This window comes from Asterias amurensis, chromosome 22, assembly GCF_032118995.1.
Source record: "Asterias amurensis chromosome 22, ASM3211899v1".
NCBI lineage: Eukaryota > Metazoa > Echinodermata > Asteroidea > Forcipulatida > Asteriidae > Asterias > Asterias amurensis.
Genome location: NC_092669.1, coordinates 5,638,176 through 5,651,334, shown reverse-complemented (window position 1 = coordinate 5,651,334; position 13,159 = coordinate 5,638,176). Strand labels below are relative to the sequence as shown.

At 38.9% G+C, this 13,159-nt stretch overlaps 1 protein-coding gene across 1 annotated transcript; it reads right to left on the bottom strand.

Moving 5' to 3' along the window:
- Positions 1-3,381: 3,381 nt before the first annotated feature.
- On the bottom strand, positions 3,382-6,912 carry LOC139954013 (uncharacterized). The gene has a single exon (XM_071953643.1). The coding sequence runs from the start codon at positions 6,910-6,912 to the stop codon at positions 3,382-3,384; it is 3,531 nt and encodes a 1,176-aa protein (XP_071809744.1).
- Positions 6,913-13,159: the final 6,247 nt, after the last annotated feature.

Here is a 13,159-nt window from a genome sequence, read left to right as displayed (position 1 = left end):
ACAAAAAAAATGCATTTTGAAGTTATCCCTTAGTTTGAATTGATAAAAAACAAAAACGAGCATGCTTGTTAAAAAAATATGGCACTGTTTCCATGTTCTTTAAGTAACATATAAAAAGTTTATAACCATGCTTTGCCACTGAGAGTTCTTGTTTTGTCATGACTGCTTTACCTAGTTGTACAGGTATGATTCACATTGCAAGAAGAGAAGTAGTGCGATTAGCATTCTTTACCATTCTTGTGTATACATTTGTACATGGCCTTTTAACAGTCTTCTTGGTCCCCTGCTCGCTACCAAACTAAACATTTTCATCCCTATCAGAACAAAGAGGCTCTAAAAGTGAGCAAGTACTGTGTCCAAATTCAACTGCTTTGGCCTTCTGTAAGCAGTTCCCCCAACCATGGTGGGGTTCCTTTCAATTGTACTGTTGCAAACAATAAAAGAGTTCAACAGGTAATGTTTGACAATGTTTTTTGTTGATCGTTCTCAGAGAAATATATGCTAATTATGAACTAGTAAGATAGTGAATGGAAAAAATAATCAAACTAGCCTGAATAAACTTTTGTCACTGCAAATGCATCTTACTTATTTATGTTGAGCAGGTGCAAGTATTTACAACTTCTATCCGTGTTGTTTCATTAAAGGAACACACGTTGCCTTGGATCGGTCGAGTTGGTCTTTGAAAAGTGTTTGTAAACGTTTATTACAAAATGCATATGATTAGAAAGATATTTTAAAAGTAGAATATAATGATCCAGACAAGTATCACTCAAAAACATCTTTCTAGCCATGCATTTTGTAACAAGCGGTTACAAACGCATTTCAAAGACCAACTTGACCGATCCCTGGAACGTGTTCCTTTTAAATGATCTCTTACGCTCGTCATGCAAATCGTTAGTATCATTGTTTTTAATAAGATCTTGGCAAATTTTTCCAACACTTTTAAGCAGGCTTTTTAATTTCCCACATTTGTGTTGGACATGATTGGATGCTCCAAACCATCTGCCTCAAGCACAGAAACTACATTGTTTATGATCTCTATCTCTATGAAAAGTTTTACATTTGGTAGCAGGCAGGGACCAAGGTGAGTAGGCCCTGTATTAAAGACAACCTGTAAAGAATGCTCATCGCACTCTACTTGCAATGGGAATCATACCTGTACAATAGGTAAAGTAGCCAAATCAAGAACTCTCAGTTTCAAAGCATTGGTTATGGTTCGGTTGGATACCATTATATACAAACTTTGTATTCATTACTCAAAGGGCATTGAAACAGTGCCAGATTTTTAACAAGCATGCATTGCTTTTGGAAAAATTACTATACTTAAGGCATGATCAGTCACAACAGGATACAATAAACACAGTGTTTCTACCCAGAAGACATGAAAATACCAATAACAACCGAAAGGGAACACTTTCACAAAAAGAGGCGCTATTCACAAAACATTGTTTTATGCAATGTCAAGAAATATGATTGGGGCTGGGCCTGGCAAGATCTAAAATTAAGGTCATCAATCGTTCCTGATCAATGTTGGGTAATCCACTAAGCCTATAGAGTGCTTAGGAAAAGCTGCAAGATTGATAGAATTATTACTTTTTAATGTTCGAAATTCAGTATGAAGAAAAAGAAAATTCAAAGTGTATTTTTCTGTTTGGGGAAAAAAGTCTATTTTTGAGACAGTACTGTTAACATCAGGATACACTTGCCCAAGTTTTTCTACCAGAAAAAAAAAGACAAATTTTGGACCTGATCAAAACCGAAAGGAAAATACTCTGAGACCCCTGAAAAAAATGACATTTTGAGGGCCAAAATATGGTAAAAATGTTGATTTTGCAAGTTCTAAAAACATATTCTAATGCATGTTCTAAAAATAGCAAAAGGGTGAAATTTATAGCAATATTTTCTTGTCCCAAGTAAAGCCAAGGATGATACTTTGTAGTGATGGAAAAGGTTTTATGAAATATTTTTGATTTTGGTAGAGTTGTAAATATTAACTAAAACACAGTTTTTTCAGACCCCCAAATCGGCCTAAAGTGGCCTAAATACAAATAAACTGTTACCATGGCAACGTGTTATATTATGATTTGAAATGTAAACGCTGTTTATTTGGACCCCAGGTCCCTACCATCCACAAAGTATAACAAAAATGTTCCTTATTTTTTACCGTGGACACGTATGTCGATATATGTGAAAAGACCCTTAAAAAGGCATTTTTCACGTTTTGGGGAAAAAAGTCTAGTTTTGAGGCAGTACTGTCACAACAGGATACAATTGCCCAAGTTTTTGACACCAGATATGGAAAGACCAATGTTTGCCCTAATCACAGCCGAAAGGAGAATTTTCTGAGACCCCTGGCAAGTTGACATTTTGGGGTCCAAAAATAGGGTAAAAATGTCGATTTTGCAAGTTCTAAAAACATACTGTAATGCATGATGCAAAAATAGCACAAGGGTGATATTTAAAGCAATAATTTTTTTTCTCAAGGAAGGCCAAGGATGATACTTTGTAGTGATATAAAAGGTTTTTTGAAAAATTTTTGCATTTTGGTGGGGTGGAGTTGTAAATATGAGCTAAAAACCAGTTTTTCAGACCTCAAAATCGGCCTAAAATGGCCAAAAAACAAAATGAGCTGTAACCATGGCAACGGGCTATATATGGAATTAAAAATGCAATTTTGTTTACTTGCACCCCAAGGCCCTTCCACCCACAAAGTATAAAAAAAATTCATTTTTTGACCGTGAGCAAGTATGTCAATTATTTACCTGAACTGACTCTTAAGCCCCTTTCACACTACAGAGTAATTTCCTGGAAAATAAACTCACCGCCACCCCAGCAACAGTTTTTTAACTATCCCAATTTGGTTACTCGCGGGAGCACCATTTCCCTGGAATATTATGCACGGTCGTTGCGAACACTATGACATGTGGTAAACATGTCAGCCCATGCGGACGTCTGAACACACAGTGGACGCAGAAGTTTAACCCGCAGTGTTCTCACTAGCTGTTTTTTCACAGGGAAAAAAAAAGGTTTCAACCCAGGGTTAACTCCCTTAACCCTACCTACCCCTGAGCAGGGTTAATTATTTCCTGGGAATACGTTTTTTTTTACCCGGGAAATTCCCGTGAGTTTTTTTGTACTGTGAACAAATTTTTTTCCAACAGTTCCCGGAAAGTTCCCGGGGAAAAAACTAGTTTTACATTGGTGTTAATACCACAATGATGGTAGTGTTGATTCAAATGTAACACCCATTTTGTTCAGTGCAAACACTCGGAGCCTAAAAAACTTAAAGACCGAGTTGTAAATAAAGAATTAATGTTGATTCGATAAGGCTCATTTTACGAAGAAACGATTTGCTTTTTCTTTAATGTTTACCTTAAATTGTCAATAAATTTCATTACACAACACACAAAAGGAGTTGTATATATATTTACACATAGTTCCGTCTTTTAACTTTCCAGAAAAATTATTGAAGCCTTCAACTCGTACGAGGAAAACATCAGATTTTACTTTCTTCATTTTTGCATCAAACGTAGCGCCATCTTTGCTGTCAAAACATTCATTCTTATTCTCAGTGGCGAATGAAACGTAGAAATTATTTGCTTCAATAACTTCCACGTTTAGACTAATTTCACTTTCTCTCTGCCAAGTTTCAGTCAGAGTCTGTGCTCCACTAACCCCGACTGACCGTTTCAAAAGCGCTACCAAAGACGTCTTTACGAAGACGTGCTCCTTCTCAAACTTCATGAATGACATCTCCAACTGTTGCTTTCCTTCGTTTTTCCAAAGTAGGGAGTTGTGTTTCAGCTTGTCGATACTCCGCACCAAGATGTTATCTGGGCTCATGTATATTCCACCCCAGCGGTACAAAATCAGCATCGGAAAGAGGTCACGGTCCAGTGTGGCACTGTTCTTGGACAATATGTTTGCTAGAGACGAGTCTAAATCCATATGTTTTACCATGTCAGTTAGATTCAAACTGTGTACTTGGACATTGTAACCACTTTCAGTCAGGACGTCAAACTGTCTTTGCTGCACAGTGTTGCTATAGACGTTAACTGTAGCTAGAGGATGATGCCGTAGAATCGATTCCACAGATCTCATTTCAAACCAGGTTGGTTTTACTGTCGACCCATCGTCTGTGCGTGCAAGCAACACATGAAATAAAAGCTGCTTCGATGCATCTTTATTATATCTTGACAGAGGTAGCATACCAAATTTGCGAGCGCTATCATAAAGATGTTGGTTTCTCCGAATGATGTTCCAGTCAGTTGCACGAAATTTCATGACATCACTCACACCTGGGTTGGGAGGAGGATTATTCCACTTGAACTCACTTAACCACGTCTTGGCATCTTCATCTGACATTTGATACATATCAAGAGTGTGGAACACCGACTTGAGTCCTTGGATACGACTGCTGCCTCTCTTAGAGTCACCTCCTCCTCCAGGCATTCCCGGAGAATCAATAAATATAACCGGAATACCCATAGCAACGCAAGGCATAGCGCAATGAAGACGTTGAGTTATGACCAATTTGGCGCGCGAATATGACTCTAGCAAATTATGCGCTGCTTGGTAACGCGCAAGCATATCATTCTTTGTAACATTTTGCATGTTGTGATACAGTGTTTTTGCATTTTGTCTAACATCCTCAGGAAGAAAATTAGAATATTTTGAATTGACATCTACCATGAAAATATCGTTTGCTGGTTTGCCGGTGTTTGGGTTTGGGGTAAGAATAGTGAGGCAGCCAGAAAAGAACGCATCTATCTTGTTTTTCTGAAAGAATGCTAAGGTGTCTGTATCCCGAGAACCAATTGGCGCTTTTGTTTCAAAGAACGCTTTGCCTTTTGCAATTTTATTTTGAAGCCCGGCAGTAAAGTGCATGGACACCATTATTGGATCAATGTTTTCTGGCGGTGGCCAATATGTACTAGAAGTGCCCCACCATGCATTCAAGAACATCGTGATCTGACCACCGCTTTGTGATTTCCGTAAGTCTTCTCTCTCGATAAAGTTGTCGACAAAAGGCAAGAAACGAACACCGGAGAAACCCTGCATTTCATCCCCAAGGTTTGATAAGCCGGTAATTTTTACACGCATGTCATACGAGAGCGTCCCGTAATGATGCTCTTTGGTGCCACTCGTGGCGAGTTTTCCTGTTGTAATCTCGATGACTCTCGGACATGATATCTGGTCTTTTAAAGAATTATGCATACTTCTCACGATTGCAGGAAAATTGAAAGTCAAAAGTTTGGCCTTGCTCTCTGATGTCTTGGGGATGTTTTGATGAGGAAACTGATCAGTGAATGCCTTCATGAGCTTCATGATGAATGGATGTTGAGGTGGGAAGTAACACAGGTCCATCAAGACCCTAGACGTATTCGTAGTGACCACATCAGTGCTAAGCCACGCGTCGCTGCTGACTGGTAGTTTAAAATCATTCAGTGATACCAAGGGGTTGACGTAGATGCCTCCGTGTTTCCAGAGAAGAGCTAATCTGACAGAATCGTGGAGGTATTCTTCGAAGTTAACACCTGTCATAATCTTATGAATAGGATGCCGGGCCAACCACTCTTCGAGGGGTGTTTCGCCCATGATGTCAGTCAATACCAGGAATTTAACCATCATGTTCGGCTTCTTAAAACGTACAAATGCCTCAAGACACCGAGATGTTCCACAGTAGACATTAAGGTAGTATTGGCGATTGCGGTCAGTGATGTTTGCTAGATTTTGCACAATATTCTCTGGTACTGAATTGTCGTATACCCAAGCTGTGGTCATGTTAAGGAGTTGAGATGAACGGACTCTAGTACTTGCCTTTGTATCTTGTCGGTAAGGTATTCCTAAATATCCGTCTGAATTAATGCTGCTTAAACTGTGACCTAATCCAAATGCTACAGAACAGACGGTAGAAACAATAATTATTTTTTTAACAAAAGATGATTGTTTGTTTTTCCCAATATCGAGGTTTCCCGCCTCAGTGGATTTTAGGTTACGACGCAACTGCAGAAGAGCAAGCCCAGTAAAGAAGATCAACAGACCCATGACCATTTGGAGAGAGACTGGTGTGGCAAAATAAACCAAATTTGCGAAGATAACAATGACACGTTTGGAAAGATTCAGTAAGGCATGGACGACTGGGTTGCAAGCTTGCAGAACGGTTATTGATGCTGCATTATAGATGAAATGGAAAATACTCGACATGATGCTCTCTGCTGGGTGAAGTCTCGGCAAGGTGTAGAATAAATATTTAACCCCTACCCATGGGATAAGAATAATAACACTGCAGATAGAAATTGCCGCAAATTGTTGAAGAGGCTCCTGATGTGCAGATAAATCAGACTTCTTCAGGTAGATGTTACGAACTGGGAAGGCTATGTTTGAAATTGCCGCAGCTCCTATCCCCCACATATTAAACGATGACTGGCTTGACATGAACATACATGAACCAATAACCATGACAACGACCGAGACCCATAGAGAGGAAATCAACTCTTTACCTTGTCTGTACAGGAGCAACGTCAGAGCCAAGGTAAAAATAGGTTCGCATGACTTAATGACTTGAGTAATGCTCGAGCTAACCGCTGCAAAAGAAGCATTCGTCGCCATGTTTCCCAGAACGTTCCCAGCAGCTGCAATAAGCATGTACTGAGTGCTCGTAATCGTCAGGTCAGCGAAGATTGACTTGCGTTGAATGACAATAACCCAGAAGCTGGCTGCGATGGATCCGGTTAAATGCTGAAGAACGGTCAGATCGAGCCAGAGTAGGTCTTCAAACGCCGGTGTCCAGTCTGTCAGGCTGTGACTAGTTCCACGGATTGCAGCGTCTAACATGGCAGCCTTCGAAGAGATAGTCGATATCATATTGGCGGTGAACCAAATCGCCGCAAAGAGCCAAACCAACTCCATTGTTGCTGAGAGAAGAATAAAAAAGAAGAGCATAGTTAATAACACACTTTTGGCAAGAATGAGGATCAGACGCTCCATTCAAAAAGTCAAAGAAAAACATCACCCCCTGAATAACTCTTTGGAATCTTCGGTGAGGCCTGCCAGCTGGCACCATCAAGCCTGTAAGGTTAGTATACACCCCTTACAATAATTCTGCCTTTTCATTGCGGGTTGAGAGCACGTCACATGATATGCATTAGTTTAACTAGAAACCCGGGGGCCGTGTGATAGTCTTTTCTCATGGACTAGTCGACTATTACATGGCACTTGCAGTACCCAGACATCTTTTTTACCCACCTCGAACCCAATCAGTTGTGCATCTGTGTATTTGAAATGCGCGTCCGAACATTACGTGTACGAGGGTGATAAATAGTCTGTTGGTGTTATACAACAAAGAGCGACTGTTTTTAATCGTGCTATGGTTAAAACTCCCGACTCCCTCGGTGATCACCGGACCGTTCCATTTTTCCTGGGCTTCGCCTCGGAAAAATAGAACTCCCACAGGGATAACCTAGGGAATCGTAGTTTTAATCATAGCACTCGAAGCAGTTGTTTACATTCAACATGTCTCCATTGCTCATCACCAAGTAACTTTTTATGAAAAAAAAATTATTATGAGAAATTACCAATAGTGTCCGGTGCCTTTTATTTACCGTTGTACTTCTATAGACAGGCGTTGACTGTAGCCTGTTGATTCTAGAACCATCTACTTTGGTAACATCACTCCCGGGTTGCTTTCGTTCCTCTTATGTTGAACAGTGCGTGTACGTTCAGCTCAGTGAAGCTCCAATATACGTCAATCATTAGCATCTATCCAACAATGATAAGTATATGATATATTAATAATACATATAATCAAATAATATTAATTTAATTAGTAACAGCTAACTCTCTTAAAAGCGCATTCCATAACTGAAAGATAATCAATGCGCTGTAAAATAAAAATGTTTTTGCAAAAAAAAACCAAACAAACAAAAACTAGTCACTAACACAAAGATTAAACTGATCAAGCAGTATAAAACGAGCGAGATTTTTAGCTGTGTTTTTAAATTTTGTTCTATGCTCTGTGGAGAGCGGATGCAGCTGATGGTTAGAAAGTTCCAAAGTAGGGGCAGCGCAGGAGAAAGTTCTTGAACTAATTGATTTAGTAACCATTTAACTAACTGTTCCGATAACCGATAACAGAACTTATCCCCATCTCCCGCAATGCAGTATAGGAAGTAAGGGTAGCTCCCAAAATAATGATTATAAAAACTAGCTGGGTAAAACTGGAGAGCTGTTGAGTATAATAGGCCCTATATAAATTGATATTATCATTTTTTTTTTTTTCTTTTTAATATAGTAATATTTTTAATGACAATTTTGTTTTAAAGGCAGTGGACACTATTGGTAATTGTCAAAGACTAGCCTTCACAATTGGTGTATCTCAACATCAGCATAAAAGAACAAACCTGTGAAAATTTGAGCTCAATTGGTCATCGAACTTGCGAGATAATAATGAAAGAAAAAATACCCTTGTCACACGAAGTTGTGTGCGTTTAGATAGTTGATTTCGAGACCTCAAGTTCCAAACTTGAGGTCTCGAAATCAAATTCGTTGAAAATTACGTCTTTCTCTACAACTATGGCACTTCAGAGGGAGCTGTTTCTCACATTGTTTTATACCATCAACCTCTCCCCATTACTCGTCACAAAGTTAGGTTTTTTCCCATCATTATTTTGAGTAATTACCAATAGTGTCCACTGCATTTAACTGTACATTTTTATCGGCTTTTAGCCGCTGTATTGCAGTGTTTTAACCCTTTTAACTTGACCCCACTGTTAATGTAGGAATCTAAAGTGCGCCGTCATTGTTGGATTTGTTCAAAGTTAACTTTTGGTTTTGTCATGTGACAATCACCCTCTTTTTCTATAGCTTCGACTTCGAAGAGCAACTTATTTTATTGGGTCTGTGATTCTCTCTATTTTTATAGGGAGCATGGCTCTGGCCATGCTCCAAAACCTATTTATATGGGAGCAATAGAGTTGTAGAGATATGTGTGAGTATTATTCTGTGTTTTTACCCTCATTAATGCCCAAATTATTGTGATTTTGTAGCTCTCTATTTGGATCGTTCTATTTGTAAAACCATGTGTGTATGCCAGGCAGCACCGTCACACACGTGCGTCCGTTAGCCTCTGCGTGTGCTGACCTTTTGGTGAACTTCGTGCACTGTATTATGTAGGCTACATGTAGTGTATACTGTAGTGTTATAACAAGTTTTTGTATGTTTTCTATGGGTTGGAAGTATTAAAACCTGTATAGAAGAGATTTTCATATAAACGTCATTGGTTTATTGATTACATTATTATCGAAATGTATTTTGGCGAATGCTCGTCCTTTATTAAGTAGAGGACCGTCTCTCACCTTCCCGTCTCTCTCTTTACATAAATAAATTTGCATGTGCTCAGGTTATTTATTAAAATGACTGGTTTACTTCCTGGAAACATGTTAGCATTATGCATCATTTTAAAGCTTACATATAGTGCTATATCATAAGATTATTTTTTTACCCCCAACAGGCTTTAAAAAAAAAAAAATGGTCATTATATAATTCATATTTTTATTTTGAAATTCCAATGTTTTCATACTTTAGGCAAATTTGGTAACTTCCAGATGTTCAAAAATATTTTGAGTGCTGTTTTTGAAATCTACATCATCTGATCTTTCTATAGAGGATAAACATGTAAAGATGAAATATTAATTTTACCTCCCAGAATTTCGCTTTTACATGTACATATCAGCAGTCTGGTCGGATCAATTCCTTCGTTCAACATTTCTTCCTCGTCAAGATCGCTGTTTTCATCTACAAAACCCCCCAAACCCAAGACTTACTCTTCTCTACTCTTGTCACAAGAGGGCGCGCTATCACCCCCAACGCGCTATCAACCACGAACCGCTATCACGGGAGAGTATTCGCTCGTCCCCAGCGCCTTGCTTAAACCAAAGGCGCTGGGATGGGCAAACGCATCATGCACGCTCATCGTTTTAATAATGCGCAGTCCCATCATGCATCACTCACACTGCACCATATTTCTATGCAATGCATACATGACGTACTTCCTGAACAAGAATCTGTTCAAGCGATTAGCCCATTCCCAGCGGTCCTGGATAGACTGGCCGCTGGGGCCGAGCGAAGGGAGAGTACAGGAGAAGACTCTCCTAGATTTGTCACAATCAAATTCGTGGAAAATTACTTCTTTCTCAAAAACTACGTCACTTCAGAGGGAGCTGTTTCTCACAATGTTTTATACTATCAACAGCTCCCCAATACTCGTAATCAAGAAAGGTTTTATGATGATAATTATTTTGAGTCATTACAATAGTGTCTACTGCCTTTAAAATACCAAGCCAGTGAGTGGCAAGGGGGGTAGGTGACCAGCACCTCTACAAACTAAGCCGTCCTACCACCAAACGTTTTTTTATCTAATACCCACCACTATGTTATAAAAATTACCTAACCCACAGAGAGAAAAAAGGGGTCTTGAGGCGAGCCTAACAATTACAAACGACAACAAGAGACGGAAAAATGTGACAGTACAACCAATCATCCGTTGAGATGTCAGATACAAATTTGCCCATATAAAAATGCAGTACGAGGGTCTTAAATGCTGACAATGAGACATTAGACCTGATTGACAGCGGGAGCTAGTATACAAATATTGACTGCTTCGAGTGCTATGGTTAAAACTATGACTCCCGAGGTGATCCCCGGAGCGTTCTATTTTCCCGAGGCGAAGCCGAGGGAAAATAGAACGCTACGGGGATCACCGAGGGAGTCAGAGTTTTAAACCATTACACGAGTAAAAGCAGTCAATATTTGTTTTATAACACCCCAAACATTTCTAAATACTGTACTATTATTATTAAGTTACAGACCTGAATGCTACAATCCACGGACGACGCGAATACAGATTGCAAACACTTTTACTGTGCTGCATGTAGTGTCGTGCAATCCGAAATGGTTACAGACTATTAATTTATCATCCTCGTACACGCAACGGACGTCTGGGTGCTGCACGCCGTGTGCTAGTCTTCGGACTAGCGCATGGCAAACCGACGCACTATCACACGGCCGTCGTCTAGCAAAACTAAGACATGTCATGTGACGCGTTCTAAACCAATGAGCAGGCAGAATACTTGCAAGGGGTGTTATAATTCCAAATAGGAAAATCCGCTGGAAATTTTTAAAAAGACTTGTGGGACTCTGTTTTGCAACGAGGAACTGATACATTGAAAGATACCAGGGGACAGCCTGTGGTGCAGTACGGCCCGGTGTGACAATAAAACCTACACCTAGCTATCAAAATTAATGTAAATTGTACAGCATTTACATTTAAAAAACAGAATTAGATCACTCAATTTCGTTCTGAAAGACAGTGGTAAAATAAAAAAGCGTTTTAACCGTGTCATAATAATTATAGTCTTCTTGAGGAAGATTTAAAATTAACTTAGTGGCTCGTATTTGGACACCTTTGACAAGTTTCACATTGCGTTTCGAAGTTCCACTCCAAATTGAACTGCAATACGCGTACTTCTAATCATTACAATGCAGTATAAAGATTTTCTGAAATTATGCATGGAGCGTCATATATAACCAATATGCGTTTAATCAAACCCATCTTCTTGTTGTTGCCGGTAATGTGACTAAGTTGACAATTCCAAACAAAAGAAAAAGAAATGTGTTACGTCTAAATCACGAAAAGAGTCCGTTCTTTCAAGATGAGAATTATTCAAGTTGTAATCAAAATTGACACACTGTATACGTCTAGAAATAGTTTGAAACTTCTGGATGTTAAAATGCAACCCATTTTTTACACTACGTGATTATAGAGAATCTAGGTCGTTCTGAAGAAGCCTACAATCCGATATGTTCTTAAAGGCAGTGGACAAATATTGGTAATTACTAAAAATAAATATTTGCATAAAAACCTTACTTGGTAACGAGTAATGGGGAGAGGTTGATAATATAAAACATTGTGAGAAAAGGCTCCCACTGGAGTAACGTAGTTCGAGAAAGAAGTATTTTTTTCCATGAATTTGACTTCGAGACCTCAGATTTAGAATTTGAGGTCTCGAAATCAATCATCTGAAAGCACACAACTTCGTTGTGACGAGTGTGTTTTTTCTTTCATTATTATCTCTCAACTTCGATGACTGATTGAGCTCAAATTTTCACAGGTTTGTTATTTTATGCATATGTTGAGATACACCAACTGTGAAGGCTAGTCTTTGACCATTACCAATAGTGTCCAGTCTTTAATGGATTTAAAACATTTAGAATCATCAGCAGATAAAGCTGCAGTGAATGTTGAACAGAACTGGGCATGGAAATGAAATAACTATATGTATGTAATGTATAGTGTCGTTTACACAGTTTGAAGACAAATTTCACGTTTTTTTAATCAAACATTTTTAATCCAATCCAATGTGTTTAATCTTTAATGTCGTCGTTTATATACAAAATAAAGAAAAGTGGACCTAAAATAGAGCCCTGTTGAACACTTGATACAACGGGACCCCCCTACAACAGCCACTCGAGTAAGTTAGAATGAAACCCCCAAACCCTGTAAATTTTGTAAAAGAAAAAAAAAAGAAAAAAAAAAAAAACGCTATCAAAAGCTTTGCAAACATTGTAAACCACCTCGCCCTGCCCGGCTTTCTCCAAACCACAACTGACCTCTTGAAAACGGACAAAAGTTGTGAGACAGTGAAGAGGCCTTCGACAAACCCGTGCTGTATGTGATGACCTATGTTTCTTTATTAATAATAGCTTAATCCCGGTGGTTGAAATGGTAAGTTAATCGTGTTTACAGATGGGGAAGGAACATGTTTTTCTTTTTTTTTCTTTTTGGCCATGTGTGTCTCCGTTTCGTGCATACCTAACAAAGTAGCCCTTGCTTTGTTTTCTCGGGGAAGTGATGTTTAAGACTGGGTTGCTCTAAAAATCAAAGAAATGGATTTCGTTTAAACTTTGCACAAGTGAAGGCCATCAACCAAAATGTAAAAGTTTTGCATTTACACCTTTGTTGCCATGGCAACGGTCAAATATAGAAAATTACCATATTTCGCCTAATTTAGCTCTTTTCATGAGTAAAAATTACCCAAAGTTGAGGGCTTCACTGTGTAAAAACCAAATAGTGGACCTACCTCTAAGCTGGATATGATAA

Bases quoted from the DNA above. Each gene is read 5' to 3' on its own strand.
- LOC139954013 (XM_071953643.1), bottom strand. From the start codon at position 6,912: ATGGAGTTGGTTTGGCTCTTTGCGGCGATTTGGTTCACCGCCAATATG.